Raw genomic sequence first — 27,984 nt, 5'->3', positions numbered from 1 at the left:
CTACAGCCGACCTGTGTTCGCATGAGTATCGCGAGACTTGACCAGCTGTTTAGTCTGTTTTTTTTTTTCGACTGGTGCTGCTCGTCGGTCTACACGTGGGGAGGAGAGGCTGACTTTCCACGGGGACACACGTTTGAAAACTCACATTATCAGTATTGCTCTCATCGTGGCGGCGCCGAGGACCCTAAAATCCTGTAAGTAAAATAAATCAATAAAAACTGGAGCAGAAAGAGCGCATTTAGCCACCGAGGGGAGAGTAGCCGTCTGCATCATGTTCACACAGCGTGACTTACTTCAAATCAACTCACAGGAGGCGCAACACACGCACGGTGTGCAAAACCCCATTCATTGGCATTTTCACGCGTGTCTGCGGGCTGTCTTGTGTCCCCCGTGTCCCCGGCTGAGTGCAGTAATCCCATGTCATTGAGCTGCACATCTTTCCCTAACTTCAGTCGGCACACTCCTGCTAGCCTCTGTCCCCGTTGTGTAACTTAGATTACCCTAATTTCCTTTCCCGTGCCTTCTCTATACACTCACCAGCAACGCGTTTCTCAAATAGCAACAAATGCGCACAGGTTGTCAGCAGTGAGAAGTTATTTGGCTGTCGTTTTTTCGTCGGGCCGGCTAGCAAAGCTAACGCGAAGGTCTGCGGCCCGTGCAGGACAGAGGCAGTCCAGGAGCGTCCTTAAACCCTGCGTCAGTGTGGGACAAGCCCTCTCTGGTGCATTTTTTGTCTCAAAGCTGAGTGATGCTTTTTGTTGTGGGCTAACGCGATGGTCGGTGGGTAAAGGGAAACTCTAAAGTGGCGTTAAAACACGAGGCTTTAGTGATGTAACCAACCTATCGTCTTTGGGACAAAAATAATGTGCGGTAAGCTGCCTTGTCATTGTACATTGCGTTTTCGGTCATGCATTGTATCCAAAACGTGCGGGGCTGAGCTGCTTGACTTCATACTTTGTGTCCTGCACTGCGGCCTCCTCCCCGGCCATGCTTTATTCCCTGTAGTGTAACGTTAGCGTTAGGTCACAACCACCTCCGGTGCTGGGTTTCAGTCCCGACGGCGTTTCGCCAAACTCCGTGTAGATACCTGCCACTTTACACCTACAGTGCTGCCGGCAAACCGTTGTGCATTTTAGCAATAAACATAAGATCTCATGTGGACGATGTATCTTGATGGATATATTCGGCTTTTAAATGAGGCGCATAGCGCCTAAAACAAAGTCACAGTTTACATAAATTTTTCTCATTGCTTGCTAACTTAAGTTAGTAACGTTAGCGTTAAGTCACAACCACCTCCGTTGCTGGGTTTCAGTCCCGACGGCGTAACGCCAAACTCCGTGTAGATATCTGTCACTTTACGTTTACAATGCTACCGGCAAACCGTTGTGCCTTTTAGCAATTAATAAGATCTTATGTGGATGATGAATCTTAATTGATGAATTACGTTGCGTTTAAATGAGGCACATGGCGCCACATCCGAAGTTTCAGTTTCTATACATTGTTATCATTGCTTGCTAACTGGATTTGATTCCCGACGGTGTTGCGCCAAACTCCGTGTAGATATCTGTCACTTTACATTTCCGATGCTACCCGCATAACGTTGTGCATATTATGACTGAATTTAAGTGCTCCAGTGGCTGATGAGTGTGTTCTGACAAATTCGGCTCTGAAATGATGCACATGGCGCCAAATAAAAACTTATAGTTTACATAAATTGTTCTCATTGCTTTGCTAATTTAAGTCAGTAACGGTAGCGTGAAGTCACAAGCTCCTCCGGCGCTGGGTTTAATTCCCGACAGTGTTACGCCAAACTCCGTGTAGATATCTGTCACTTCTGTCTAACAATGCTACCGACAAAACGTTGTGCATTTAAGCAATAAACGTAAAATCGCCTGTGGATGATGAACGTTAACTGATGAATTCGGCGTTGAAATGAGACACATAGCGCCAAATACAAAGTTGAATTGTTCTCATTGCTTGCTAACATAAAGGTTAGCTTTAAGTCACCATCACCTCCGGTGCTGGATTTGATTCCCGACAGTGTCAGCCCAAACTCCGTGCAGATATCTGTGAGTTTACTTTTCCCAATGCTACCAGCAAAACGCCGTGCGTCGTATAACTGAATCAAAGCTATCATGTGGATGATGAGTGTTTTCTGATAAATTCGGCTCTGAATTCAGGCACCTAGCGGCACATGTGAAGTCACAGTTTCTATTAATTGCTATCATTGCTTGCTAACTTGCCGCCCACCAGTTTTTTTGTTGTTGTTTCTTACAGAGAGGTTTTGTACTATATAAGCTTGCATGTGAGAAATATTGGCGTGCAAAGGGAGACGCATTTGTGTGGATTTGAAGGAAAAGGCTTAAGTTTATATTTCGGTGTGCATAACTTCCCCAACCTCCTGCGAGGAAACGTTAAAGTAGCCGGATTCTCGCTGCAGCTTCACGTTATGCTCTGTGCGCTTGCTAGCTTACTAGCTAACTCCTTTAACCGGTTTTTCTTGCTGTGAAATGATCGTCAAGTTACACGACGTTATTATTTTAGACAGAAATTAACTCATTTACAAAAACGAGACGCTGGGATCATTAACTGCGAGCCGCACAGTCTCGTTTTAGCTATCATTAGCACGTAGCTAGCTGAAATGGTTTAGCATTAAGTGGCTCAAAGTTGCCGTTATGACCCTCGTGCGCATAAAACAGCCCGGTAAGTCAAGGTGTGTCATCGTGTCGTGGGGTTGTAAACATCAATATTTTAGTATTCGTCATTTTTATTTTCACTTTGCTCCTGTCAGTTGAATTTAAGGATTAGCTTGTTGTTGTAGCTAGCGTTAGCGCTAACTAGTTAAAACTTGAATCTGGCAGCGTGTGCTCGTGCGTGTCTTTTGGTTTGACTGCACGCAAAATTAGATGCACGAAAACACACACACACACACACACACACACACTGTAAATGTTACGATAATTAGGCTGCAACAAGGTGCACACACACTTTCCCACATATGTTGTAAAGTGTAAAAACAGGTTTTTATTCAGGTTTTCCAACAGTGTGAACGAGGTACAAACGCAGGTGTGACAGGTGCGCAGCGCTGTCTGCGGCATAACGCAGCCCCAGATAACCAGATTGCACTTTTGGGGGGAAATGCATATAGAAACATATAACAGTGAGAGTGTGTTGGTGTGAATGGCACCAGCTCTGCTGTGTTTATTCTGCACGCTGTGAGCAGTTTTAAGCTCTGAAACATGTAAATAGAGCCTGACCACTCCTCTGTGTGAATGCCAAGGTCACCGTCTAAATCCTCACTTCTGAGGTCAAGAAAGCAGCAGTGAACACCAGTCAGACCTGTAAGGAGAGCTCCAGATTAGTTTGACTGCTGGGCTGCTATAGTAACCTTGTTCAAGGTGAATGTGGCGTGAGCCACCATTTCATCGGCACATTTACAGCAAACAGGCTCATCGGTGCCTTCTGCTTTAGTTCACACGTCAGCATGGAAAGATTTTAGCTCTGTGTGATTGTCAGTGGATGATATTTGATTTTTCATTGAACACTTCAGGTGAAAGGTTGAATTACAGGAGTCATTTTTAAGGAGGTTAATTCTGCAAAACCAGGTGCATAAATCTCTAGATATCTGACTAAAACTGTGTGTACGCTTGACCGGTATTGCTTTTCATGGACGATACCAAGTATTAGTAGTTAATGAGACTGATAACCGATGTGCATTTATGAAAATCTTTCGAATTTGGAATATAACAAACTCAAACACAAAACTTTGTTTAAACGCCTTTAGCAAATTTTTAATCAAAACAGAAATTTTCAACATCATACAGTACGTTCCCAGCTTTATATATATATATGTGTGTATATATATTTATATATAAAGTCAAGTGAAAATGTAAATAAAGATAGCTCCCTGAAGTTTTACATAGTAAAAGTTCCTCCCATGCTGTCACTTTGTTTGGGTTTCTTTGGAGGGGGACGTGTACACGATGGACGGCACCAAAACAAACAAACAAACAAACAAACAAACAAACATGGAGGAGCTGCAAAGTGACACTGGACTTTACTACGAAGAAAGTACTTTATTTTACTTTATATTTTAGTTTATTTAACATTATAACTGTATTTTATGTAAGAATATGTAACGGCAGCACCTACTTTATTTGTAACAGTAGGTCATTTAATAATTTTGTACTTTACATTAGTTAAGAGGAGATTTCAAAATATTCCAATAAATGTTAAATAAAATAAAATGGCGTATGGTGATGTTGCCTAAAAATATCTTTTTATTATTTTAAAGCCATATCGCCCAGCACTAGCTGTGCGTGCGACTGATTCTGTTTTATAAATCTCAGTCATTGTGGCGCTGGGCAAACAAGCGTCATTTCCACCCCCACAGTTCACTTAAAATAGACGAAGAAACGCCTTTAAACATAAATTTGCCTCTTGACACCTTTGCTCTCCACCGGTCATTACACCTGTTGAGGAGAAATACGGTAAAGAGAGCGATATCGCCGACCGTTGCATCGCCGAGGCTCTCCAACAGTGTCACAGCAGCCGTCATTACGCACAGCTGTAGCCTCCGTACCACGAGCTCATCACATTTCTGCAAATCATTGTCGCCGTGAAACCTCAATCGTCAGTATAATTCTTAAATATCGGGATAATCGATGATTCGCTGTGGCGCTCGTGTGGCTCCAAATGATAGAATTATCTTAAATATCAAGATTAAATTATTGATTAAATGTTTGACAGTTTACAGAACGCAATTTAAGATGCAGAGAAAAATAAAGCAGTCAGTGAAGTTGGCAAACAACCTTGAAATATCGTTTTCAGTCTCTCAACGTGTATTTATTCTCCCTCTTATCGTATTACCCGCAGCTCTCCGCTAAAACTGCAGCGAGGCGTGCTCATACTTTTTGTTTGTACACATCATTTATGCATTTGGCCCCTGGAGTGGAGAGCCTTAGAGCCCACACACAGGAGCCCGCTCTCAGGCCGTGCTCGTCATATTAACCATCGCAGAGCTGAACTGCTGACCTATAATCAGGGTTGTTACAGCGAACATAGTGCACATATATGTGACCCTTGGTCACGCAGATATGATCATATTCGTGGATCTCAGGGACACTTTTCTGTCCGATAAACCCTCTGGCAGCTTCATTAGTCAGTTAGGTTTTGTTTTTAAGTTCCCTGCAGGACCAGAATATTTATATCCAGCATTTATGCTGTTAATGTTGCAGAATTAATGTTAGAGTAGACCGATATCGGTTATTCAGGGCTGATACACGTTATTAGTGGTTATTGAGACTATTTGGAAGCAATATGCATTTACAGTAAAAATGAAAATCTTCTGTCAATGATAATTTTATTTTACTTTTTTAAAACAATGGTGCTCATTGGCACAATGCTCTCTGATAGCTGCCTTTAATACTTCTAATATCTGAGCAGCCTTGAATGTCGGGCTGAATAATACGGCAAAATAATCTAATTGCAATATTATAAACAAATATTTTGGTTGCAATTCAGTATGAACTGTTTAGTTTTTAAGTTGCTCGTCTTCTGTACAGACATACAGGCAATAAATCCTTCTGTAGTTTAACCGGCACAATATTACTCTTTAATTTAGGCCCAGGCCAACATGTCACGATGAAATAAGATTAACAAAAACCTGAAGTGATATTATATTTTGATAATTTTATTAAGCTATTGAATTAAAAAAGCCCCACAATCACATTAGAACATTGTAACTGAAAACCCTGTAAACCAGCGTTGGAAATGAACTTTTTTTTGTCCACTGAGTTTTTCAGAAATACACAAAAAGTTGACGTGTAATTTCAGTAATTCAGTAATTTCAGTTTGAAATTGTCTCGCACTTTTATGCACACGAACATAACATTCGAATCCCCCGCGCGTCACGCTGATGTGTGGACGGTGTAGTCTTTCCCACCTGTTTGGGATCGAGTCTTCGTGGCTCTGCATAATTCATTCACAGCCTCGGCACATTGGTGTGTTTGCAGCCTGAATGTTGAGGAGAGTCTCTGCTGCTCGATGAATTCATGGCAGGAGTTTTTAGAAAAGTGTTTGAGAAAACGAAACCATTACCAGGATGCCAGGGAGGTTTTCAAAGGGCTTCTCGCTCTTTGAATGAAGCACACTGTTGGTCCTTTTAGGGGTCGACCCATACTGTTTTTTCAGGGCCGATAACGATTATTAGTAGTTAATGAGATCGATAACCGATATCTGGAATCTGTATGCATTTACAGTTAAAATTAAAATCTTTCTGTCAACACAAACTTTATTTAAATCTTTTTAGCAAATGTTTAATGAAAACTGAAACTTTCAATATCATAAAAAGCAACTTCCCTGCAACTTTGTTATAAAGTAAAATTTAAATTTTAAAAGATGGTTTTACAAAGTAAAAGTTCCTCTCCATGCTGACACTTTCTTTGCAATTTTTAATAAATTAATTCAAAATGCCAATACCGATAATCGGAAAAAAGCCAAATTTTGGCCCCAGTGATCTGTTGACCCCCATTTTTTTGCTCAGGTACAACACATTGCTAAAGCAGCTCTCTGCTGTCACTTCATGCAGAAAGTGTGTTTCCCAGCCTGCAGACGGCCTGCAGCTGCTTACGTAGAGCAGGTGGGAGTGCCGGCAGCCACAGAGGTCAAAAGTCCGTATATATATGCGTTCGTGTGGCTGCCAGTGACAGTTGTGTGTGGAAGCATGGCAGGATACGATTGAGTCACGTCCACACCATGTGATGCAGGCAGGCTGGGCCAGGTTTGTTAAGGAAAGGCATGTGTACATGGCCTTTTTTTAACATGCACAGAGAGTCACCTCCTGTCAGGCGACGCACCAGGAATTGGCCGCGCAGACGGCTGTTGAGTGTCCTCAGTTAGGGCGGATTTCCTCAGTACAAGCTGGTCATGTTGTAACTCTGAGACCTTCAGCCCAGTCCGTGCTTTGTGTGTTTCATTCTCAGAATCGAACTCTCGCTGAATAAGACTCAGTACGTGTAAAAGCTTAAAATAAAATGTGGCACCCCTGCTGCTCACGCTGAGCTAAAAGCGGCCGAACTCGGCCTCAGACTGTTTGTAAGAAGCTGCTGGCTGGACGGACGTGAAAGACGAGTTACACAAGGGACACTCAACTGGCTTTGCTTGGGGGCCACTTTTGCAGAATGACAGGACGTTAGGGGCCGCTTGCAGCAGCCCCATACAGGTTTTTTTATTTTAGGAAATTTCTAGAATTTTAGGATGATTTCAGGGTTTTGAGACTATTCTAGGATTTTTAGGACATGTCTAGGAATTGAGGTTGTTTCTTGGATTTTAGTACATCTCCAGGATTTTAGCACATTTATAGAATTTCAGGACGTTTCTATGATTTTAGCACATTTCTTGGATTTTAGGACATTTCAAGGATTTTAGGATATTTCTGCAATGTTTTTTTTCAATCCAGGGATATATATTTATTTATTTATTTCTAGCATTATTAATTTAAACCGCTCCAAATGAACAAATAGAAAATCAAAACGTAGCAGCAGATTTTTCAATCACGGTGGGCCACAACACATAAATATTAACCCTGCAGAAGATTTGATTGGTGATGTGGAAGTGTTTTCATACCGTCACATGTGATAAAGCATTAGTCCCTGTATATGTTGGGTGAAAGATTAACCCTTAAATCAAACAACAACAGATCCAGACCACTTCCTCCAGATTTATTCTAGTTTTTTTCAGTGTGAAATGTGTCTAAACTAACATCAGTCTGTGTTCGTCTTTCAGGTGTAGCTGTTAGTGTCCTGAGGAAATGCCGCTGAGGTTTCGTTCTGTTGTGCCCTACACGCTGCCCGGAGTCCTCGCACTGATCGGCTGGTGGTGGTACATCTCACGGAAGAAAGAGCGGCTCATTAGCCATGACAGCCCAGAGGGGCCTCCGACCGCGATGGGCCTTAGATCGTCCCCAGCAGAGGGTAGCAACGGTTTGGTGGAGAAAAGCACTGTATCCCCCACAACTGACACAGAAAGCCACAGACCTCCAGAGGTCAGTGACCAGAGAACAGAGCATGGAAATATTTCCCAGATCCACGCCCAGGACTCTGCTGCAGCACCTTCGCTGACACTACGTTCTGAAGAAGCTGCGCCTCACCTCAGCAGAATAACACAAGAGGAAGTCCAGAAAACTCTACATTCGCCGGGCAAAGAAGACGCCCTGCAGGTGCCTCTGACAGACCATAAAGACCCGGAGAAAAGCTCAACGCCTGCCCTGGAAAAAGAGCACCGTGTCAAAGCTCCAATAACCACAGAGGAGGTCATCTTGCCCTGCCAGTCTTCCAGGGTCACCAGCTCCTGCCCCACAACGACACACCTTTCTGATGCAGAGAGGCCGGAGCCAGAAGGCGAAGTTGCAAAGCACCACAGCGCCGTTAGTACACAGGATGAGGTGGCTGTTTGTGCAGTGACGCCAGCCAAAGTGTGCACGGTGATCCCATCAGAGGCCCGCTCTCTAGAGACACCCCCTTCAGCGCAGGATTTCCACATTGTAACCAGCACGCCTACCTCCCCGGCCCCAGCCTCCTCAGCCACGACCGCGACCCGAGACTCCGCCACCGCGTCGGAGACATCGCAGGACATCCAGGTACACAGCGGCCGCACAGAGGAGCAGGATCTGGAGCTTCTGGCAGCTGGACTCATAACTGAGGTCATCTCGGCAGCCACCCAGGAGGTCCTCGGTGTCACCAGCTGCCAGGTCGCAGACAACAGCCAGCCCAGCTGCAGTAGCGGCACGCCAGTGGCTAGCGGCAGACTATGCTCCCAACAGGAGCCAATCACAGCAGCACAGCAGCACCACCATCTACTGACAAGCCCCTCTCAGATCGGATATGAGACGAGAGAGGCCGCAGAGAAACAAGAGCAAGGGATGCCCAACGGATGCTCCGCGGCTCCAGTATGGGAGCCTGTGGAGGTCAGCCACAGGGTTCATCAGACGAACCACGCACAGAAAAGCCACTGGCTAACACCATCGCACCAACCAGCACAAAGCACTCCTTTGCTAAACATGAAACTGAAAGGCGATGAAGGAGCCGCGCTGGCCGACGACTCGGCCTGCAGCACGTGCCACTCTGAGGACGGCATCAGCAACGAGGACCTGCAGAGCAGCGCGTTTGACAACCAGATGGACGCCGTCCAGGTTACAGACTTGTCAGCAAGAGAAGCCACAGAGTCTAAATCGCTGGTTGAGACCGCCACCGAGGCGTCGGTTTTGGCTGAAGAAGACTCGGTTGATGCCGTGTGTGAGATAAAGAGGCTCAACGGGATGGGCCTGAGGAACGGCGCTCATGGGACATGTGAGGTGGAGACGGACCAGTCTGGAGGTGAGCCTTCAATCTGTTGATTATTTGTATGATTGTGATGGCAGAAACACGCTGCGTGCATGAGCTGCGTGCATGAGCTGCGTGCATGAGCTGCGTGCATGAGCTGCGTGCATGAGCTGCGTGCATGAGCTGCGTAAGACGGCAACCCCGCCAAACTGCAGCGTGTTGAGCGCTCATGGCGTTCACACTGGCAGCGTTGTTTCTATGACGTTTCTGCAGAGCTGCCTGCTGCTATGAGATCTGTATTTTCACATGTATGAGCACATATTTCACTCAGTTTTGAAGTCGTGCAGCTCCTGCATTGTCAACAACACGGTTCTGTCAAAATAAAACGCCTTCTGTCAACAACTGATGGGATTCTGTCAGAGACGTTGTCAAAAGGCTTTTATTTTGAAACAAATACAAGAAAGTTCAAGTAAAATATGTATTTGTGTTTCCTCATCTCTGTGACAGATAAAGACATTGACACTGAAGTCAAAGGTGTTTTAGGGTCAATATAATAATCAAAACGCCATTTTCTATGTCTGCTGACAACCACAAGCGGCATCCGGAAAAAAACGCAGAGCCACCGTTTCTCTAGATGTGTTGCTTCTGGCACGCAGCTGAGACGCACCTGAGCAGCGCTGCTCACACAAGGGGAGTGTCAGCCTAAAAAATTCATCTGGCTGTGCTCAATCCATCAACACTATGCCGGGAACACGCTGCCTGCGTGAGCGTCGCTGAAACTGTTGGGTTTTTCTCTTGTTTTTGTTTTTTTTTCAGCGTGTTAGCAAGTCAGAGCAGCTTTGATCTACTTATTTCATAGCTGGACTGCATGGGTAAAAACATTAATAATATCATAAAAACGTCAATAAACAGAATTTAAACAGACAAAAAAAATGAAAGCATTTATGTATGTAGCCAACTTAAATGTGGTAAAATCACAAAATCAAGGAAAATGACAAAATAAGCACAATCTCAGCAAGTCTACTCTATCAGCCGGTAGGACGCTCTGTTTCTGAGCGCCCCGGTGTAATATAGAGTCGAGTGGAGGACGGTGCAAAACGTAATGTTTTTGACACACTGCTGGTAGAAACAAGACGTGAGAAGAAAAAGAAAAATGTTGTATTATTACTAATTATTCCACTCACTGCAGGGGGTTTCTGCTTTAACAGCATGTCGCCAGCAGATTACAGAGGTTTCACAGAGACGAATGATGATAGGTGAGGTTTTTTAATGTGAAAGGATTTCTAATGTGACACATCTGCAGGAAGTGTTGTTTCATTAACAGCAGCTTAACATTTTGGTAAAGCGTGACGGGCATCACAGGAGGAAAGCTTGAATCGATTAGTGGATGAGACCAGTATTTCTTTGAAGAGAAAATAAAAGCAGAGATGAGTGGCACAACGTTAACTCTGAACATCACGTTAAAGTATGTTTCAGTGTTGAAATATGAGAAAATATTTGAGCTCAAAAGTGCTTTCCTCCCTGTAGGAGCAGTAATGTCACTGAAGGGCTTCTCGAGCTTTTTGCCAGAGCTCGACTCGCTCTTTTCCAACTCATTTAAATGAAATCAAAAGTTTCTCACCAACCTCTTTCGCCAAATCTCTCCCCTCACTGATTTGGTGTATTTTTCTTCCAGTATTTTTGGATGGATGGATTTCACAGATGGATTTCGGACTGTATAAATCCACAGTGTGTTATTTTTGACACACATGCAGCTTGTATGAACAATAAAAATCAGGGAAAGAGCAGGCGGCAGCTCACGTGATGCACTCAGCATGAGCCACGTTGTTATTTTCATCGGCACAACAGTGTTAGCGTCATGAAGTGTTTCCCAGGATTTTCACTTCTCAGAGTTTGGACAGTCAGAGACAGGTGCTTTTAATGTAAACTGACTTGTGACAGTTAAAATCCATTTCATGTATTAGGGATTGACTTTTTTTTTCTTTAACTTTTTTTCTACACTAATGTTTGGAACAGATTTGCATTTACAAAAAAAATTAAAAAATAAAAATAAGTTAAAAAAAATTACAAATATAAAAAATATTAAATAAAAAAACAAGGTGCCAAGTATAATAAAAAAAAAAAACAAGGTGCAAAAATGGTAACAAAATTACAGGGTGCCAACAACTCAACAGTTTAGAAAAAATATATATAAAAAAGTTTCAAATTTGCAAAACTTGAAAATACTAACTAGCAAAATCAAATCAAAACTGAACTTTCAACATCATATACAGCAAACTCCCTGCAGCTTTTTTTAAAAAAATAAAAAGTAAAGATTAAAATTCTCAAAATGAGCTGTTTTGATCGGGGTCGATAGTGGGAACCATTTATTTTTCACTCTTTTTATTTATTTTTTCTTGTAAATACTTGATGAGTTGCTCAATTTTGATATAATATGTGCTTTCTTACTATTTCAAGCCATGTTTCCAGAGGCTTTAATTCTAATAATGCTTTATTTATCTTCATTTTTTTCTTATTTAACATTATAACAGTAGTTTTTGTAACTTTATATTATGGCAGTATCTACTTTTAGTTCATGAGTTTAGTTCATTGAATAATTGTGTATTTTTGTAGTTCACAGTAGTTTAGATTTCAAAAGATCTTGATGTGTATCGTGATATAGCCTTAAAATATTTTAATATTATTTTAAAGCTATATTCCAGATCCCTAACTAGTCAAAAAAAAAGTGACCAGTTGGTAAGTGACGTTAAAGACGGAGTAATTTTCAGTTTCCTGCTGTCTCATAATTAAACAGATGACTTGTGTTATCAAAACAGGAGACTAATCGGAGTCATGAGTATTGCTGGTAAAGGCGATGATGATTTTGTGTTTGCGTGTCCAGGCTCTGATGTGAACAGTATGGACTCGGTGGATAGCGGCTGCACGATGGGCGCCGGGGAAAACCAGAGTAACCACGCTGCCTCCTCCAGCTCTGACCTCATCATCTGGGAGATCGAGGTGCCAAAGGTGAGAAGGGAGCTTTAGGTGATTTTTCACTTGAGAAAATGTAGCTTTTCTCCTTTACAGTCATTTTCTGGCTGCAGTGACAGTGCGGTGATGCTGACGGTGTGCCATAATCTTCCGGGTGAACATCACACTCCCGAATTTCTGTTCCTCATGTGCGAGCAGTTGACATAAATAGATTATTTTCACTGTAATTGGGTTACAGGGTGTGCCAAACCAAGAACTTTGCTAACCAAACCACACATCCTTTTGAACAAACACCCTAAATTCCACCGGGGTCTGTCAACATTGGTTTCGGCCACGGCACGGCCTCCAGAGCCGACCGCGGACGCTCTAGACAACGCTCGTGCGCCTCTTGAGTGTCTCAGCAGCGTCCCAAACACGACTCCCTGCTATGCTTCGCAGAAAATACCGGCCGGGTCTATTTTTGCCGCACAGAGCAGATTGTCCCAATCAGGAAGTCAAGCAGCACCACATCCAGTCACTTTTCAAAATAAAACGCCTTGCACAGACTTGGGATCATGTTTTATTTAACTAACGTTACATCGGCAGTATCTGCTCCCTCTGCTCCTGCTAACAGCCACTGCACATTAAATAGACAGGAAGTAGATCATAATTAAGAAAAGCACTGTGTCTTTTTTTTTTAACAAAAAACAGCATAAAAATCTCCTACATATCTGTTTTTTAAAGTGTCTGAAACAGACACATTTGCAGAGGCGCAAAGTGACTTCTTTACACTTCTACAGACGACTTTGTGTAAGTTTCAGCTTTAATCAGACTTTGAATTATTTAGAAACACCAGGACGCATCGCTCCGTGTCTCATCCAGCCGCTCGCGCTGAGCTCTCGTTATATTACCAGAGGCAGATGTAATGTTTTGGGGGCCCGGGGCCACAAGCACATGAGCTTATTTTCACCATGTTGGCAGCTATAGGAGAAGTGGGCCTACTCAAAAGTTTTTAATTCCTGAGTAAAATGATCATGGTGTGATATAAAGCCGCGTGTTGTTGCAGACGTTAATGCTATCGGCACGCTGTGTGAAGGGTTTTAAGACGTCTGACTTTGGCAGCTGCTGGTAGAAATATCAGAGCGGACGCTTGCAGACATCACAAACAAACCTAACGTAGTCTGTATAGGTCAGTGTAGTTTTCCCTTCTTATTTTAACAGTCACCAGTTAATGATTTACAGTGTAGGGGGGCCAACATGTCCAAGTCCAACAGCCAAGGGCAACTTTACCCTCCATCACCTGGACCTGTTCAGCTTAAAATGGCTACTTCAGCAGCTGACTTCACCATGATTAAAGTATTATAACGGCATTATTTATTATTATTTATTTACGTTATCTGGCTAGTTGACCTCTCTAAAAGTTGAAGTCAGACTCAGGAAACTTTAATGCTTTGAAGAGAGACCAGAGATTTTCACAGAAGAGTCAGCATCTACAAAGACGCCTTGTATAAGTCGGGCAGTGTGATATGGCTTTAAAATAATGTTGTAATATTTAAAGGCTAAATCGTGATATACAGTGTATATCTCGGTATTTTTAAATGTCCCTTAAACTAATGTTAACTACTAAAATTGAATAAAAGCATTGAACTGCAATTAGTCAAGTTAGATAAAGTAGCAACTGTCATATAATAAAGTTCAATAAGTTATAATAACATTTGAAAAAATTCGGTTATAAGGAAGTTAAATGAAATTCTAAAAAAGTTTTATAATGAAATAAATCAAAATGGGATCCATGGTGCTGACATAAGTGGGAAAAAAAACAGGCAGAATAAAACCCATAAAAAAATCAAAATAAAGAATGAATGAATAAATAAAAACAATGACAATAGGAATAACAATAAAAAAAAAATGTAAATACTGTAAATAAATGAAAGGATAACACCGCAAAGTACAATAATAGATAAATATTAAAATATAAAAATAATAAATGTTACAGGGATTGGTAAAACTGTAAAAAGACTAAAATGTATGAATAAACAGTCAGTGAAGTCAAAATATAAATTAAGTTAGATTAAAAGCCAAACTAAAAAGGAAGGTTTTGCTTTTAAAAATATCAACCAACACGTGTTGAATTTTGCACTTTGCACACAGATAAGACACTTTGCACAAAGCACTTTGTGCCGCACAGTTTCCATCTCTACTTTTCCTGCACTTTTGTCCTCTGTGTGAATCATTGTATTGTCTTTATTTCTGTTCTCTGCATATTTACATTTGTATTTTGTACGTGTTCATTTATATTCGGTGCCCCTTTTAAATAAACATTAAATAAATTAAATAAATAAACTGTCCTGACGTGTGTTTTCTCTCCGTCTTCCTCTGCCAGCATCTTGTAGGACGGTTAATAGGGAAACAGGGACGATACGTGAGTTTCCTGAAGCAGAACTCCGGCGCAAAGATCTACATCTCCACGCTGCCTTACACACAGGAGTTCCAGATCTGTCACATAGAGGGTGAGTCCGAACCACGACGTTTGACGAAATTCAGACTCTTACTGATGAGAAAAATCTGAGGATTTCAGAGAAACTAAAAAATTCCACTTTTTTTATTATTGTGAATTGCAGCGAAGAACAAAACAAGTGAAAACAAGCACAACAACATACGAAGTCAAGAGAGACGAACACACACACACACACACACACACACACACACACACACACACAGTGAAACTAAAGACGGCGAAAAAAATACAATAAATAACAAAAAGACAGCGCAGGCTTTAACTGATGGGTGTGGGAAATGTGTGTGTGTGTGTGTGTGTGTGTGTGTGTGTGTATATATATATATATATGAGGAGTGTCTGCACACGACTGTACATATACCACATTAATAAGGTTTTATACATAAATAATTGTGTAATCATTGGAAAAGAAAGGAGAAAAGAAAAGCAAATAAAATAAAATAAATCATCAGTGCATATATATATATATATATATATATATATATATATATATATATAATTTAAAAAAACGACAACAAATAAATCTGTTTCTGTGAGGTGTAGGAGTGTGTTAAATCAAAGTGTTTCGAACCTCGCTGAAAACGTTGATGTGTGTTTGTCTCCAGGTACGCAGCAGCAGGTGGACAAAGCTCTGTCCCTGATTGGGAAGAAGTTTAAAGATCTGGACCTGACCAACCTGTACGCTCCTCCGCCGCCACCGCTCACGTTACCGTCACTTCCCATGACCTCCTGGGTGAGTGGGCCTCTCAGCACATTTTCAGCTGCTACAGTGTATTTCCAGACTAACACGGTTTACACTGAAGCCTGAACGAGATGTTACAGAAACGTTTGTGCATCCTGGTCCAGTTGAAGGTTTTCAGATACCTGATTCTGTCTGAAGGTTCGGGATTTTTCACTCAGAGGCAGTTTTCAGTCAGAAGTTTGTGTTTTTGATGATCTTTCTATAGAGTTTTTAAACATTTTTTTTCTTTTATTGTCTTCATTTCAATCCAACTGCCTGAAAAGAATCAATGTTTGATTTAAAAGTATTAGTAATGAGTATCAGTAAGATTATAATGGTACTACTACTCTCACCAATACTGCTTGTCGATACTCTTTACAGTAGTTTTAACGGTTCTTAACGGGGGTTTTTAAGTAAAGAGACAGGAAAAAAACTGAAAACAGAATTAACATTATTAACTTTATATATATATATGAAAAGATAATCCAATTTGTTTTACTTTGTTGTAAGATTACAACAAACACATAAGTCTTCCCTCCCATGCTTCACTCTACTTCAAAATACTTAAACCTTAAAATTACATAATACAAAGCTACGAGGTGATGTGACGTTACTTTTATTACTTCTGCAAAAGAGGTCATGTTTTTGGTTCGTTTTCGCCTGATTTTCATTTTGAATTGGTGGAAGTTGTGTCTCATGGATCACGAAGGAAACCATCAAATTTAGGAGCAGATCTGAATCACATGGCAGATACACAAATGATGTTTCATTTTCATGAACGTAGTGAGAGAGGGCATCGAGCCTCGGCAGAATAAACGCCGTACGTCTTAAATACCAGCAGATGGCGGTAAAGTTCAGCCGCTGGTGTCGTTCGTCCTGTGGAGCTCAAACTGCAGACAGACGTTTCATCAAAGCATTCATGTCTTTTCACAGAAATAATAGTACTAATAATAGAGTTAAACACAATCAAGACGGAATAAAAGAATGCATTAAAAAGTAAATTAAAAGACGTTGTTTTTGTTTTGTATTTTTTTTTGTTTTGTTTAATTTTAATTTTGTCTGGCTTCAGCTCGGGCGTTATCATTCGTCTCTTTTAGTTACTTTGTCTCTGGAAAAAAAACAAAAAAACACTTCCTTTTTTACTTTGTCAAAGCATTTTGTAAACTCTGTTTTTAATGGTGCTAAATTAATATTATTATTATTTATAATCGGAGCGATTGTAATCCCACCATGATTATAAGAACGCTTTTCCTCCGGCTAAAGCGTTGCTATGGTAATGTAAATACAAACATGACGAGCTAACGTCTGTTCCTCACATCCAAATGTGAGTCGTCTGCCATAAACTCCACCAGAGAAATTAAGGTAAAAAATTATCTTTCTTATTGTTTTGAAGTGCGGCTTCAGCTGAAGTGAATGCAGCCTGAAACATGGAGGACTCACAGGTCCTCTGGTGTCCTCTGTCCTCTGTCCTCTGTCCTCTCAGCTCCTGCTGCCCAGCGGAGTGACGGTTGAAGTGATCGTGGTGAACATCGTGTCGGCCGGTCACGTCTTCGTCCAGCAGCACACCCACCCGACCTACCACGCCCTGCGGAGCCTCGACCAGCAGATGTTCCTCTGCTACTCCCAGCCGGGCACCCCCGCCCTGCCCTCGCCAGCCGAAGGTAACCTCGAGTCGCTGCGCAGACAAATGTTTCTGCAGTTTTAGTCATTTTTAATCGACAGGAAGCTAAAATCTTCAACAACCATAAAAAAAACAGCCGCATTAAAAGACGGACAAAGCAACAAAAACGCCCTTTTCCCAAAACTGCCTGAACCGGCGTGGACATGTCCAACAGCCTATTCAAGTGCGCAGACATGTCCTACAGCCCGCTCCAGCGCAAGGACATGTCCAACAGCCTGCTCCAGCGCAAGGACATGTCCAACAGCCTGCTCCAGCGCAAGGACATGTCCAACAGCCTGCTCCAGCGCAAGGACATGTCCAACAGCCTATTCAAGTGCGCAGACATGTCCTACAGCCCGATCCAGCGCACGGACATGTCCGACAGTCACTGGATAAAAGTGTTGAACCATCATGTAAAAGGGAGTCAAAGGGAACCTTTAAGCTTGACAGAAATAGTGATCTGATCTTTATCGTCAATATTGACTGTGATCAAAAAAAGATCGTGATAAGACTTTTTTCCGTATCACCCAGTCCTACCGTGACCTCATAAAACCTTAAAACTTCATCTTCGACCCTAGCTAAGATGTCTCCGTTTTTCTGCAAATCCGGATCTATTTTTCCAGAATCTGAGGATCACTCGAGCAGCTCTGACGACATTTATCGCAACATCGTTGTTTTTGGATACATTTGGGGATTCTGATCTGTCCTCCATCAGACACAGCCTCGGTGATCTAATTACCGCTGGACCCTAAAGTTTCCCTACGTGATCCACAACTTTTTTCCAAAATGGGTTAACAAGTTGTTAACATGCTGTTCCTTTCTGACGTGTGTGTGTGTGTGTGTGTGTGTGTGTGTGTGTGTGTGTGTGTGTGTGTGTGTGTGTGTGTGTGTGTGTGTGTGTGTGTGTGTGTTTCAGTTGGTGTGATCTGTGCGGCTCCGGCGGTGGAAGGAGCGTGGTGGAGAGCTCAGGTCATCACCTTCTACAAAGAAACCAGTGAAGTGGAGATCAGATATGTGGACTACGGCGGCTACGACAGAGTGAAGATCGACTCACTACGGCAAATAAGGCGAGTGTCGCACTGTCAAGTAAACTGCTGCTGCAACTTACGATTATTTTGAAAATCGATTAATGGGTTGATGTTTTTTTAAATTAATCAATTTTAAAAACTAAAAATAGAAATAATAATAAATAAGCTTTTTTTTCTCCATCACTTTGTTCAAAATCAGATTATCACTGATAACAGTGCAGAAAGTGCATGAACATCCCTGAGCGGTCAAAATAATATTAAATTATAAAAAATAACTGCAACATCAGATCTGAAACAATTCAAAAACTCGATATTGACAGCTTTTACGACACAGTTACGTTTCCTTACTTCAAATTGAACATACGTGGTTTTTAGTCGACTTACACCGCCGTTGAGCTTTCATCCTCCTCACTTTGGATTTCGTTTTAGAAGCTGCATCATAACCGACGTACTCGCGTGATATTGCCGTCTCACTTTTGCAAACAGGGCAAAGATTTAGTAAATAATGGCGACAAACGGCAGACAAGAGTGAAGGTAGAATACAGCAGGGAATTTTGGGGCAGAGACATATTAGATAAATACTGTAACAAAAAGGCAGTACACACAGAACAATGATAATAATACTATTAACAGCAATAATAAGCAGGCTCAGGCCCAATTAAAAACGTAAATAAATAAAATAAATTAGGGGCTAAAATTAAAAAAACAAAATAAAAATTAAAATAAATACATGAAATTAAAAGATGAGTTAAGACACATAAAAAAAAAACTAAAAAGAAGAATTAAAAGATATATTAAATGTTTGTTTACTGCATTTTATACGTAACCTTTAACAGATTGCTCCTTTTTTGTTTTCCAGGTCTGATTTTGTAACACTACCGTTTCAAGGTGCTGAAGTGCTGCTCGACAACATCGCTCCTCTCCCAGGTACATCGCTGTTTGTGTTTGCACGTCGTTTTAAAACGCACAGGAAACGCTCGGTGTTCGGGATGGATGTAAAATGAATCCCGCTTTTTTTTTTTAGTGTTTGTTCCTTTGATGACGGCTTCGTTTGCTTTCGTTTAAATGAGTCCTCGAAGCTGGAATTTGTTGTTCTGACACGTTTAAAATGTTCATCAGGAGAGGATCGTTTTTCGCCGGAGGCCACGTCAGCGCTGGAGGAGATGACCAGAGGAGTGGCGCTGCTCGCACAGGTCGGTTAACCCCTTCCTCACTAAATTAACTGCAGAGTGACAGTCAGCTGTAACTGACGGACATCTGTCTCTCTGTCTGTCTCTGTCTCTCTGTCTGTCTCTGTCTCTCTGTCTGTCTCTCTGTCTCTCTGTCTGTCTCTCTGTCTGTCTGTCTGTCTCTCTGTCTCTGAAAAGGTCTCAAACTACGACAACAACACGGGCCTCCCGCTGGTCCACCTGTGGAACATGGTCGGAGAAGAGGTACGACGCTCACACACACACCTGCTTTACAAACGACCCTCATAATACAGCGCTCTGTACCGTACGGGAGAAATATTGTTTTTCATGACGTCTGTAGGCTCATAAAAAGCTTGAACACTTTCCCCGCCATATTATTATTATTATTATTATTATTATTATTGTTATTGTTGTTGTTATTGTTGTTGTTGTTATTATTATTTATGAAGTGGCCAGCAGTTTCCGTCATAATTACAAATCTTTCAAGACCCCCAGAATATTTTCTGTTTTGAATATATAAACAAATACATCAAAATAAAGAACAGATCTGTTTTCATACACTTCAAAACATTTTGCACATGTACATCTGAATTTGAGCATTTTCATCTTAAAAAAAAAAAAACAAACATTTTTGGCAAAAAGCTGAGATTTTTTTTTTTAAGATTATTTTGGGCTTTTAGCCATTTTTTAGACAGTTAAAGTGTAAAAGGGAGAGACCGACATCAGGCCTAATCATAAACATCAAATATTTATTAATTATCAGAATTTTAACCTTTGAAATGCCAGGATTTTGTCATGGTGCCCCCATCTTTTTAGGTGAAAAAAAAAATACATTATATTCAGTTCACTACATGCTAAGTAGATTTTTTAAATTATAGCCTGGGATATATCAGTGATTAGCAGCAACATTGATTTTATACTTATATTATTATATTATTTTTTTGAAGTGTCAAATACTCCGTCACACAGCTCTGCACACAGAATGCACTTTTCAAAATCAAGCTTTAAAAAATATTATGCATCAATATTGATTTTCTACTGTTATTGAATTTACTTTTTCATAAATATCATATCATGAATATCATTTCTTTTTGTGCTTTTTACTTCTTTTTTTTCTGTTTTTGCTTAAGGTAGTTTTCTCATAACTTTTTAGTAATTTCTTGCAGATTGTCTTCTGATTTCACGTTAAATTACACCTTTTGAATGAAATCAAGCGATGTGCTCAGGTTTCAAAGGGTTAAAAGGGAACTTTGGTATTTTTTTCTGAACCCTATTTTGTTTTTCGTCAAAATGACTTGTGGGAGAAACAGTTTTTTAAAGTTGGTCCAGGATTGAAAGAGTGCTGCAGCAGGCAGATGCAAAATTACTTTCTTTTTATTAAAAAAAAATAATAATAAACTTTATTTGTATAGCACCTTTCATATAAGAAATGCAGTCCAATGTGCTCTCCAATAAATAAATTACATGCACCAATCAAAAGACAAAATAAAACCTGCATGCAAAAATAAAATAAGATCAGGAAAGAAAAGATGCAAATAATGAATCTTCACATCGATAAAACGAGTAAAAGTGAGATAAAATACAAATAAAAACTAAATGCACAGAATGCATAACAAAAGATGGAAAATAAAATAATAAAATACAACCCACTGACGTTATTAATGAAAATAAGATAAAAATAGAGTCTATGAAATTAGATTTGAATTCTTATTGATGTGGATGTTTGTCTTCTTGTTTCAGGTGATTTCGGTGAACCGTACGCTGGCAGAGAGGGGTCTGGGCGTTTGGGTGGATGGATTTTGAACTCCGAACACGCTCTGACCCCCCCACCCCCCCGCCCCTCCCTCCAGTCCCTTATTCTCATGTGATCAGCAGTCTGGGACCCAGATCAAGCTGGACTCCCAGTCCCACCCGACACCTGACACCCAACACACCACTGGATTGAAGAAGATTGTTTTTCCTTTTGTTTTTTTGAGTGTTTTTTTTTCGTTTGCCCCGCCCCCTCGTTCCTTTGAAAAGAAATTAAAAATTGTTTGCAGGCATAATCTACAAGAACAGCACTGCTTCAAAATAAGACAACCTCCCCCTCGCGTTCTTGTACACAGAAATAACTTAAAGAAGGAAAGGAAGAGGTACTTGTAAAAAAAAAAAAAATAATAATGATAATAATTTTTTAAAATCTATATTGTAACTAAATAAAGGTTCAACCAGTATTTTTTTCCCTCCCCATCCTACCTTAATTTTTGCTCTGGGCCTTTGCTCACTGACTGGATCATCATGCTGTGTGGACGGACAAACACCTCCATCAGACTGTGGACTCGTCAGCGGTCTCGAGTTTCGTCGACGCCTCGTGATAGTCGTCTGTAGGTCGCTGCTGTCAGAGTCGTTCAGCAGATTTTTGGGAGCTCTCGTCTGGAGAGATGGGTGCAAACGCGGCAAAGACCAGAGGGTGGTCCCCGGTGGAGCACCGAGCACCCGGCCGGTCTGCCGGCACTCGAGAGACGCGGACCTCTCCGTGGGTCCACGTCCAGACCTGCTGCACCTCCAGCCAGGACGGAGGAGCGAGCTGGTCGTCTTCGCTCCACCTTTTCTCCGCCAGCTAGCACTGCGTTTCAGAGGAGACTGAAACCCCAACTGACCAGACACAATGCAGTTTAACAGCTTTTCAAACTGGACAAAGTTGGGCAACATTTCTCTAACTCAATAATTCAAGACGAATTTTTCTGCCAGCGAGGCCACATACGGTTGATGGTGCGCATCATCACGTAGGGACTGTTTGTAATCCTCAAATTACATCTGTTCTGTTTTTAAAGACTGACAACTGTAAAGATCCACTTCATGATACACCTCGAATCTCCCAATTTAGTGTCCCTGAAGTCCCCAAAGATGTTTTTTCCATTATTCTACACACTAAATATTCCCTCTGCTTTCAGGATAAAACTTCGAGAATTTGGGAACTCCCTAAAAATGTTTGCGATTTAAGCGTACCATTTCATGTTGGTCAAGTGACTGAATTTCTAAAGAATTTAACACCCCAAATTTATAAATTGAGTGTCCCCAAAGTCCCCAAAGATGGTTTTTCCCCCAATTTTCTGCACACTCGATATTCCTCCTGCTTCAGACGAAAAAATTTGAGACTTTGGCAAAAAATGTTGCATTTTAACCGTACCAAAGCAGCCGGTGTGCATTGTTAAATCTTTCGAAACTCTTGGTAACAAATGGTTAAAAATGTTGATCTGAAGGGAAATGAAGCTGATAGAAATCTGTCCTGACTAGTTTCCATCGATTTAGCGTCAAATAATATTTCATGTTGGTCCAATCACTGAATTTCTAAATATCTACTCCGGTTACATGATACCACCTCAAATCTCCAAATTTAGTGTCCCCAAAGATTATTATCTTTTCAATATTTTGCACACTGTATATTTCTTCTGCTTTCAGGATAAAATTTCTAGTCTTTGGGAATTAATTTATTAATTAATGAATTTTTTTACCATACCATTTCATTTTGATCAAATGACCAACTTTCTGAAGATCCACTCCAGTTTTATGATACCACCTCAAATCTCCAAATTTAGCGTCCCTAAAGTCCCCAAAGATGATTTTTTTTTCAATATTTTGTGCACAATATATTTCTTCTGCCTTCAAGATAAAAATTCTAGTCTTTGGGAATTACTGAAACATTTTGTAATCTAACCGTACCATAGCGATGTGTGTGCATTGTTAAATCTATCAGATCTCTTTGTGGTAGTTAAACATTTAAATCTGAAGGGAAGCGAAGCTGCTGGGAGTCTGTGTTGACTAGTTTCCATTGATTTAACTTTCATATTTCATGTTGGTCACATTACTGAATGTCTCATGGGTGACGTGCGTTAATTATTCCAAAGATCGAAGCGTTTTCACTGTAATGCACTGTTTGTAGTTTCAGTATAGGCAGAGTGCTGCCAAACTCACACTGACATGAAGAAGAAACACTACACAAGATTTGGGTTTTTTTGCTGCTTTTCAGACTGTTGACGTAATATTAACGGATGTAAATCCAGTTAGTGTCGTTAGTGCGGACGGTAAAGCAGCCTGAGCCGGAGCGGGGCCTTGTTCTTCACATGTGGATGAGATGTTTTGACAAACGCCCGAATCTTCACTTCTCCGAAGCTGTCGCAGCAACAACCCAAATTTAAGAAATGTTGCCTTAGATTTCAGGGGCCGGCATCAACAAACAAGCTGAGCATAAAGTCGGCGGTGATTCTGGATATTTGGTGTGTTACAGACAGACTGTGGAGTCCGTGTAGGCAGATTTGGAAAATGAGGCATCAAAAGAAATGTACATAATATGAAGATAACGTGAACAAACTACAATATAATTCAAGTATAGGAAATCAGGTTGAGGCTGCATCACGAGGAGGAAATCTTATTAAATGTGTGGTTTTTAATGTGTAGAGTAAATATTTTGCTTTCTCCCAAAATGTACAAAAGTCAGATATGTGGTGCACATGAAAAGTTAAAAGTAATGTAAGGCGGTAGACCTCAGCAGTGTGTAATATTTCATACCCTCCTGAAATTTCACCGGATTCACCGTATACTGAACATGATGGTATAAGCATCCGATGGCTAATGCGCTACTAAATTTCAGCTTTTCGAAACGTAAAAAGAAAAGTAATATTTTCCATATTAAACAGAGAAATACAACTGTACACCTTTATAATTCAGCCTTTTCTGAGACTGACAAAACCTAATCGCCTTACTTACTCAACATGAAACACACTTAAAACTCGACAAACAAAATAAAACTCACCCAAACTGTCTTGGTTACTGTTGCCAGTAATCTGGTTAGTAAGTCCACTCTTCCAACAATCTCCAGCTCCGGTTTGATCCATTTAAATCCCAGATTCACGGAGTTCGAAGTGAAAAAACATGTTATTTTCCAGCGTCTCTCTGCCTGCTGGCCGCCGGCTGTTTACAGTCGTGTGACTTCTCCCTCCACCACCAGGTGTCGCTGTGTCTTTCAGCTGCCAGCTCCACCAGTAGACACCAAAGATTGAGCTTTGGTGGTACGTGCTGTGCACTACATACACTGAATGCAATATTTCATACCTTCCTGAAATTTCAGTATACTGTATATGATGGTATAAGTACGACAACATCCGACAAGTGCGCTTTTCAAACGAATAAATACAAAAGAGAAATTCACAAAATCTTAAAAGTAATGATCTCACATCTATTTTCCGTATTAAACAGAAAATTACAACTGCAGACCTTTGGATTTAATTCTCGATCAGAAGACTGACGAAACTTACTGTGAAACAGCGAAACTGTGTGATCTGTGAAAGACACAGTCTTTATTTCAAAATAAGAGCACGATGCCGCTTAAGATTATGTAATCCAAAATCTTTTAAAAAATCAATTTTTTAAACTATGAATGATAAAACCGTTTGCTGGAAGAGACGAGATTAAAATCGTTTTAGCGCTCTAACATCGCGTCAGATAAACCCAACTACTGCGCCCATGAGATTAACCCTTAAAAAGCTAGTTTGACAACATTTTTTCATGTTCTGCGTTCAGACGCCGCTCACACGCCCTTTGACGTCTTTCAGAAAAATAGGAGAAAAAAAGGCAAAGACCGAGTTGTTAAGAAATGTCTTAGAAATTGCAAGAAATTAGGAAGAGGTGATGAAGAAAATGACCTGAAAATGTGTTTAAAAAGGATAAAAGTATAAGAAAATTATCCAAAACAAGGGAAAAATGTCCAGAACACTATATTCATAATCATTATAGTAATACATTTAAAATTATTAATTATATTAAATTTTAGGTAATTTTCTTGTAACTTCTTACTAATGTCTTACATTTTTTTGTGTTAATTTGCTCACCGCCTTCTTATGTTTTTGAAAGAAATGAATTTGCTCAGATTTCAAAGGATTAATTAACAACATAACTCATGAATCACCTCCAAAGAAAACTGACTTACGAAGTGAAAACTATGAAACTTTCTGTAATAACTTAAACCCACTTCATTAAACTGAAAATGATTTTGGTTTACAGAAATCATCCTGATAATGTTGTTTTCTGGGTTGGTTAACCCTCTGAAATCTGAGCAAACTGACCTGATTTCGTTTAAAAACATGGGAAAAATTTGCACGAAATTGGTAAAAAAAAAAAAAAAAAAAAAAAAAAACCCAAAAAGGAAATATAGAAATAAAAACAAAAAATTAAATGACCTGAAAATAAATTATTTTTTTAAAAAAACCTACAAATTCAAAACAATCAAAACAATATTTTAAATATTCAATTATGATAATTATAATTATTTTCCCTAACTTAAAAAAAAAAAAAAAAGATTTTCAAATCTACAAATTTCTTGCAATTTTTGGGACATCACTTGCTTAGTTGCTCGCTGCCTTTTTTCCTTGTTTTTGAAAGAAATCAATGTGTTCAGGGTTCAAAGTATTAAATACTTGTGAACGGCGGCCAAATGCAGCCCAAAAAAAAACAAGTTATGTTGATGCAAGTTTCAAAAGTTCAAACCACATTTGTGAAACAAGGTCCTGCTGAGCAGAAAACGCCACGTTTCTCTCTTCAATCTGCCCCTGAATGTGTCTCGTCACTGTAGTATACCTGTATTTTATTTAAAACGTTGAATCATAATGTTCGCCCGGTGTCATGAAATCAGACCTCCCCTGTGTTTTCACTTCAACGTTGGATTCAGCCGATTTTTAACGGGCTGAACGAACTCTGTAAAAGACGGATTTCATTTTAAATAACGTGTTCAGGAACATGAGGAAATGAAATCACTGTTATTCTAGCAATAAGGCAGCTTTATTTTGAAATGGAAATGACTGAACGGGGAAAAGGTCGGGCTTTTAAGTGTTTGACACGACTAGCTAACATGTCAACGTGTAAACAACGCTAAAAACTCAATAATACATCGTTTTAACGTATCTCAGGAATGGTCGGTGAGGTGGTCGATCGACGCGCCGCAGGGCAGCTGATGGAGGAGAGAGGCATGAAAATCAGATGTGTAGGAAATTAGGCATTTTGACAAAACAAAAAAGACATAGGAGACATGTTTGAGTCCTCGAAGGCGTCTTTTAAGCCGGTGCTGGAATCGGAGCCATATTGTCCGTCAAAGGCTTGTGTGCGTCCTCTCTGTCTCACATCAACCGTGTCCCTCCTCTTTTTAAAATCCAGATAAATACACCGTAAAACTTCACGTGAAAGCCCGGCCACTTTTACCAGCCCAAATGTCTATGCCAAAAAAAGTCTCAACTAGAGGCTCGGTCTGGTTACCATGGTTACCACGCGGTTTATTTTTGCTGGCTGGAGTTAACGTCGTTAGCTGCTTAAATTACACATACAGATGTGTATGAATGTTGAGATTCTCACAGTTCAATCATTCAGCTCATTTTACCGAAACTGTGAGCACCAAAAAAGACGGTATTACCGGCAAAGTAAACAAGACAGACGCTAAAAAAGAGATTCAGAGATGCAGAAGACTTTAAAAAAAAAAAAAAGCAAAGGAAAAATGTTCAGTCAGTTATATTCATATAATTCATTATGCATTTAAAAAATATTTTACAGAATTATTTTAATTTTAAGCTTTTTTTGTCCTGGTCATTTCTTGCTTTGTTTTGTTTTTTTTTTATTTTCAGACCACTTAAAAAGTTTCCCCCTAACGTGACACCGCACTGAGCAGAGGATTTATACATTAATCCTCCGAAACCTGGACTGACATCACGTTTCCTTTTGCTACGTTCAGACGCCTTTTACACGTATTTAAACCTTCGAACCCTCAGCAACTTGGCAAGACATGTTCGGCAAATTATTCTAATTTTTAAGATTTTTTTTCCAGGTCATTTATTGTTTTTTTTGTTTTGTTTTTTTTATAGTTTCTCTTTCATTTTCCTTTTTTTTTGTAGCTTTTTGGCAAAATTTCAGGTAAATTTACTTTGTTTATTTCTTCTTTTGTTTTTATTAACTTCTCATGTTTTTGAAAGAATAAATAAATTACGCCAATTTGCCCAGGTTTCAAAGGGTTTTAAAAAAATTGTATTTCCCATCTTTGCTGAGCAACAGTTTTGTGTGAAAGGACATAAAAGCCCGTCTCATACAGACACCTGTCCCAAATAAAAGCCTGTTGGTGTCAATGATTTAAGCAAATAAAAGCCCGGGCTTTAAATTTGAAGTTTTACGGTATTTCCCCTCCGCTCTACGACAACAACCCAGACTCCCCGACCACCTGACGCCGTGTGTGTGATCAAACTAGAGCTCTGTTCATTTCTCTGTAAATAAGATATTTGACTGTACTTTTCTATAACACTGGAGAAAGAGATATAAAGGGAACATTGTTTTTTTTCGGTTTGTTCTGGTTCATCCTGCCTCTGTTTCACTCGACGTCCTCGAGCTGTGGGACTGAATTTATTTTTGTTTTTTTTCAGTGTTTGCATAGCTAGACAAGTCATCAGCTGATTATTTAAATGGGTGTTGAGCTCTTGTGCCCGAAAGCATTTGACATGTACAGATCAGTTTTGCTAGGCTCATGTTAAGTTTGATTTGTTGATTGTACAGGTCTATTAGGGGAAAAATAAAAAGTTATTGAAAGTG

The 27,984-nt window shown here is 40.3% G+C and overlaps 1 protein-coding gene across 3 annotated transcripts; it reads left to right on the top strand.

Annotated features, from left to right (window-relative positions):
* Nucleotides 1-37: 37 nt before the first annotated feature.
* akap1b (A-kinase anchoring protein 1b) lies at nucleotides 38-27,984 on the top strand. 3 transcript variants are annotated; one of them, XM_042486372.2, is made up of 11 exons: nucleotides 38-194; nucleotides 7,786-9,374; nucleotides 12,202-12,326; nucleotides 14,653-14,779; nucleotides 15,393-15,520; nucleotides 16,992-17,169; nucleotides 18,085-18,235; nucleotides 19,056-19,123; nucleotides 19,316-19,389; nucleotides 19,564-19,629; nucleotides 21,127-27,984. In XM_042486372.2, the coding sequence occupies exons 2-11, from the start codon at nucleotides 7,811-7,813 to the stop codon at nucleotides 21,187-21,189; spliced, it is 2,544 nt and encodes an 847-aa protein (XP_042342306.2). In that variant the 5' UTR covers nucleotides 38-194; nucleotides 7,786-7,810; the 3' UTR covers nucleotides 21,190-27,984. The 3 variants fall into 3 exon arrangements, with proteins under 3 accessions (XP_042342306.2, XP_087934613.1, XP_087934614.1); XM_088078487.1 differs by lacking the exon at nucleotides 38-194 and adding an exon at nucleotides 719-870; XM_088078488.1 differs by lacking the exon at nucleotides 38-194 and adding an exon at nucleotides 2,484-2,703.

The sequence above is a fragment of the Plectropomus leopardus genome, chromosome 6 (assembly GCF_026936395.1).
Source record: "Plectropomus leopardus strain MGB_pleo_1.0 chromosome 6, ASM2693639v1, whole genome shotgun sequence".
In the NCBI taxonomy this organism is placed as follows: Eukaryota; Metazoa; Chordata; class Actinopteri; order Perciformes; family Serranidae; genus Plectropomus; species Plectropomus leopardus.
This window is presented reverse-complemented; position numbering and strand designations above follow the sequence as displayed.